Source organism: Mastomys coucha, unplaced genomic scaffold (assembly GCF_008632895.1).
Source record: "Mastomys coucha isolate ucsf_1 unplaced genomic scaffold, UCSF_Mcou_1 pScaffold22, whole genome shotgun sequence".
Taxonomy (NCBI): domain Eukaryota; kingdom Metazoa; phylum Chordata; class Mammalia; order Rodentia; family Muridae; genus Mastomys; species Mastomys coucha.
The window spans coordinates 155,943,657-155,949,476 of NW_022196905.1; the positions used below are offsets into that span (position 1 = coordinate 155,943,657).

The following is a 5,820-nucleotide window of genomic DNA, read 5'->3' on the forward strand; positions in this document are numbered from 1 at the left end:
TGATGTGGGTGCTAGACCCCTCACACGGGCACCGTGATGTGGGTGCTAGACCCCTCACACGGGCACTGTGATGTGGCTGCTAGACCCCTCACATGGGCACTGGAATGTGGGTGCTCGAATGGGCACTGTTACAGGAACAGAACTCAAAAGTAAAACTAACCTCACTGTGCCAACTATACAACTTACACAACTTGCCTTTCATTACCCCAAGACCAGGCACCTAGAAAGAGCAGGTAACCCCACCAACAGCCCAACTTGTCTGCTGGATCTTATTAATTCTTGATCACCAGGAACACACAAAAATGTTCTAAGGAAACCTAGCTCATGTGTGAGTCAGTAAACACTGGGTGCTTGCCTGATGGCTCGCTCAGCTTCACGCTAGCCTGACGGCTTGCTCAGCTTCACTCTAGTGACAGAGCAGCTGACTCTGGAGGCTGCAGTAGAGACCCTGGGACACCACCACTGCTGCTGTCCTGAAGCCTGATGACAGCAGTGAAGTGAGCACTCAATCTGACAAGGTGCACAACTTCCCCCAACTCACAGTAGGCTGCATACTGCCTCAGTGTGTGGAGAGTCAGCAGAAAAGCTACTGCCACGGCTCATGGTGACTGGCCAGCCATGAGAAAAGCATGAGTTAAAAACGTACCTCAAGTTCCCGTTGCTTCTTTCTCTCTTCAAACTGAAGCCGCCTCTGCAGCTCCTCCAGAGCAGCTCTGTACATTGCGTCCTGGGCATTCTGGAGTTCAATGATTTGATCAAACACAGCTCTCAGTTGGTTTAAAAGCACCTGAAAAAACAGCGTTTCAACTGAGCAGAGCCTCAGATGCTAGCAAGGTGTTTCTGCTTAAATACACGTGTGCTTTGGGGGTTGTCTTCTGTAAACTTGGGGAGACTGGTTCCCAGTATAACCATGCTGGAAGAGTGGTGACTCAGAAGCACTGGGCCACGTGGCCTTGGGCCTGAGACAGCAGGTGGCTGCTCACAGGTGGCTGCTCACAGGTGATGCTGCTCACAGGTGGCTGCTCACAGGTGGCTGCTCACAGCTGGCTGCTCACAGGTGGCTGCTCACAGGTGATGCTCACAGCTGGCTCTTGATTCTCACAGGAATGGATTCTGACTCTTGAGAGTGGGCTGTTCTAAAGTAACACTGCAAGTGTGAACTGAGGACATAACACACCAATACCACATGTATGCTTTGTGTGTGCCAAGACACATCTCCAGAGCCACACAGCAACACAAAAATGGACAAGCCCCTCAGAGACCATGCTGTGTATCTGACACTGCTGTGTTGCTGTGTGGAGATACCACGATCAAGGCGGCTCAGGAACAGTTTAACCGGGGTTTGCTTACAGTTTCAAAGGGCTGGTCCACGATTAGCACGGTGGGAAGCAGACGGGCACAGAACTGGAGCAGCACCTGAGAGCTTTACCTCCTGGTCCCGAGACAGCAGGCAGAGGGAAGGAGCCCACTCCCAGTGACATAACTCCTAACCCTTCCCAAACAGTTCTACTAACTGGGGACCCAGTCTCTGAACACATAAGCCGTCCTCATTCAGAGCACCACACTTCTCCCTAGGCAGCCTCTGGCTGAGTGCCCTGTCCTGTTGAGATGTCAGGAGCAGAAATGACAACTGAGCTAACTGCGGACCCAAGTGAGACGGAGCCTTTGCTGAGCAACTCTGAGAGCACAATAACCTAAGAACACAGGCACTGCAAAGTGAACAGTGCACAGCTCTCATTCACTACAGTGCACTCACGTGAGGCAGGGCCTCAGCCCGCACAGCAACACAGGGAGACACGGCCTAAGCAGGGGACACCACTGCACAACACAGGCTCAAGCAAATGCCCTATTCTCTGTCAGAATTTATTTTATGACAACACTAAAAAGCAAAAAAGGAGATGGTTCTGTTTAAATTTTAATTGATGTAACTGTCTGGTTTATTTCTCCATTGTAGCCATGAAAAGAACAACTTATTTTTGGAACACTGCGTTACACCTCGAGGTTACTGACTGATACTTCATTTAAGTGGCGTCTACACTGTGGGCTTCCTCAGTCCGCCCCAGGGTCTGAACCACACACTCGGAGCTGCCTTATACCGTGATGCTCAGGGGTTTTCCTCAACATTGCACAATCAAAAGGTGAGATACACGTATATCTGCCACTGTTACTCCTCCACCTTAACTCCATCGTGGCAACTGATTTTCTCACAATGTCAAATTATGAAAATACCATACTTAAAGTTAATATGTTCAAAAAAGATTGCCTTACTCTTGTTTTATCTAACAGACTTCTTCCTTAGGAGCAAATAATGGCAAAATGTTCCAGAGCCAGTTGTGGTCGCTCAGAGCTACAATCTCAACCCTGGAGGCCGAGGCAGGAGACCCCAGGCTCCAGGCCAGTCTGAGACCTGCTCCTAAAGCAAGCAACCACCACCCAGGCGGCTTACTGCACAGCCTTAAGGCACAACCTCAGAGCTAACGGAGCCTAAGGCAGAGCTCGGTCAGTGAAGCTGGCTGGGGACCAGCCCCAAACAACTATTCCCCAGAAGTACTGTCCTGAAGGCAGAAGAGTCTTTGGACTTTGCATATCCACGGCTACTCTAGAAAATCAAGAATCAGGATGGCTCAACTTGTCTCACACAGACACTTCCCAAGGGTTTATGAGCTCAGCCCAGGTTAGCAGAGCCATATAATACAGGGTGCCAGCGAGGGTGCAGTCCTTAGCAATTCCAGCATTTTCTGAAGAGCAACACACCTGGTCACTTTCACACCTGTTTTCTATGCAAAACAAGGTAGAACCTGACTTCTACAGCTTGAAAAGAGCAGCAGCTACAATTACGAGCTGGTTACCATGGTGAATCATATCCTTTAACTCCCACAATTTTACACCATGCCTCTGAAAGCAGGAGAGCCCTGGAGTCACAAGAAGAGGCTGCCACCGCCTGAACATTGACTTCCACCACGTATGGGTGCTTCATGGCTTTGGCGCATCACAGAGAATGGCCAGGGCCTGTGGGTGCCATTATGCACTCACCAGCATACTGATGTCATCACAAACACCTCCATAACAAACATGGCTGTCAGGTAGCAGACATCAAACCCACTGCACTATCAACCTCCCAGAGACTGGACCAGACGACTTCAGAGCCCACCTCATGAGTTACTAACTCTGTCCAAAGGATATGGCACTCTATGCCACCTTTTCAGCACCTAGAAAGGAAATGCCATATAGAGAGGCACCTTTGATCACTAGACGTTGAGACACACATACATATATACATACATACACACACATACACAAACACACACACACACATACACACACACACTCACACACACACCTATATACACACACATACACACACATATACACACACATACACACACTCACACACACATATATACACACACTCACACACACATACACACACACATAAACACACACATACACACACATACACACATGCACACATACACACACACACACACTCACACACACATATACACAAACACATACACACACGCACACTCACACACACATACACACACATATACACACACATAAACACACTCACACACACATACACACACTCACACACACATATACACACACATACACACACGCACACTCACACACACACATACACACACATATATATACACACACATATACACACTCACACACATACACACACACACACACACACATACACACGCCACACACTCTTTAATAATTAAGTTCATCCAAATTTTCTCCTCAGCATAGGCTGATGCAGACAAACAGAAAACAAAACGACAGCCTTGGTAAAGTACAGGCAGAAGCGTCTCGGGCCATCACACTGTAAGACGCGCTCTCTCAGGCCATCACACTGTAAGACGCGCTCTCTCAGGCCATGCACACTATAAGACGAGCTCTCTCAGGCCATCACACTGTAAGACGCGCTCTCTCAGGCCATCACACTGTAAGACGAGCTCCCTCAGGCCATGCACACTGTAAGATGAGCTCTCTCAGGCCATCACACTGTAAGATGCGCTCTCAAGGGCCATGCACACTGTAAGACATGCTCTCAAGGGCCATGCACATTGTAAGACACGCTCTCAAGGGCCATGCACACTGTAAGACGAGCTCCCAAGGGCCATGCACACTGTAAGACGTGCTCTCAAGGTGTCAACCTGATGCATCGTTTACCTGCTTGGCACTCACAGTGCGCTCTTTCTCACCCAGACCTTTACAGAGAAGCAGAACTCTAGAAAGCCTTGCTACTCAAAACACGCAGCTTTCCCAAAGAGAGGCTGTCTCCAAGAACCCAGCTGAAAGCCCTGGGCCATGGGGTCCTCACAGCTCTGTGCACACAATCCGCTTAAACTCATGCAGCCACATGGCATTAATTGACTAAGAAAATGAAAGCAGGAGTGGGTGGTATAGTCAGTGTGAGAATGCCTGTCTAGAACTGCCCCCAGCATGAAGAAAGAGGAGGACGCCCGAGTTCTAGATGTCTCCGTTCCTTGGGACTTTCACACAGGCCACCACTTGTTCTGGTTTTAGATGCCCTTCTAGAGTCCCTGCTGCCACAGCTCCAGAGGGCAGCGTTCCTGATGAACTCTACTCCACACACCATCAACAGTGCAAAGCTGCTTTCTCCTGTCACAGCCACACCCAATTTTAGAGCTCACTCACTTCACCAATTTATTCCCATTCTGTTAGGAAGTGGCCCTCAAACGCCGAGTTTAAGAAACCTTTCCCAATCACTGATGCGGCAGCCCCTGGCTTGCAGGAGTGAGCCTTACCCTGGAGTTGCTGTCCAGGAGACAGCGAGAAGTGATGGTGTTCAGGAATGCCTCGTGTGCTGCAATAATGTGGTCCAGGTCCTGGGCCTGCTGCACTCTGTTCCAAAGCTCATCCCAGGAGCACTCGAGAACCTGAAAGGACACGTGGAGACTGTGGGAGGTCCTGCTCACCTCACCGCTGCACCACACTGCACGGCAGCAAGCTGACTCACCTCAAAGGTGATGTAGTACTGCATCTGGTGAATGAAGTGCACCATCTCTGAGGCCAGGATGTGGCACTGGTGAAGCACCCCCGAGAACTCTGCAAAAGATGGAGTGTCATCCGGGAAGGGAGGTCCTGGATGACGTATAGCCCCCTATGCCCGCAAGCCACCTGCTAACAAAGCCCTAAGTAAGCCTTATTCAGTTGCCAGAGATCAGAAGCTCTCCACCCACTCTTGTGCTTTAGCGAAAGGACTGGACTAAAAGTACTTGCTTTGAAAGCATAAGGAGTGACTCGGGTTCCTTCCGGTCTGTCTGGGCTGGTGTCCAGAGCAGACCTTGGGCGCAAGCTCCGCAGCCAGTCCCACAACACCCAGAGGAAGCTCCACTTCCAGGCGCTCTGACACACCCAGAATCAGAGGTGAGGAGGACCCAACATCTGTCCCAACACCGGGAGAAACTAGGACCAGGAGGACCAGGCACACATGAACTCCGCCAGCCCAGTGACTCCAGTTCCTTCCCGTCTGTCTGGGTTGGTGTCCTGAGCAGACCTTGGGCACAAGCTCTGAAGCCAGTTCCACAACACACAGAGAAAGCCCCACTCCCAGGTGATCTAACAAGTCCAGGATCACAGGATGCCAGAATCCCAGGAACACAGAGACTACTTGACTCTGAGGAGTTCTGACGCAACCAGGATCACAGGAAGGACAGGCTCCAGTCAGATTTAGCTAGAGCAGGTAGCACTAGAGTTAACCAGATGGAGAGGGGCAAGCATAAGAAAATAAACAACACAAACCAAGGTCACTTGTCATCATCAGAACCCAATTCTCCC

The 5,820-nt window shown here is 50.1% G+C and overlaps 1 protein-coding gene across 1 annotated transcript in view; it reads right to left on the reverse strand.

The window, feature by feature from the left end:
- Tubgcp3 (tubulin gamma complex associated protein 3) overlaps nucleotides 1-5,820 on the reverse strand; it is a 63,963-nt gene that overhangs the window by 9,486 nt on the left and 48,657 nt on the right. The window contains exons 18-20 of the mRNA XM_031339078.1: nucleotides 5,000-5,088; nucleotides 4,788-4,919; nucleotides 647-787 (exon numbers count right to left, since the gene is read on the reverse strand). Of these exons, the coding sequence (XP_031194938.1) occupies nucleotides 647-787; nucleotides 4,788-4,919; nucleotides 5,000-5,088 (362 nt within the window). The remainder of the gene's footprint in view (nucleotides 1-646; nucleotides 788-4,787; nucleotides 4,920-4,999; nucleotides 5,089-5,820) is intronic.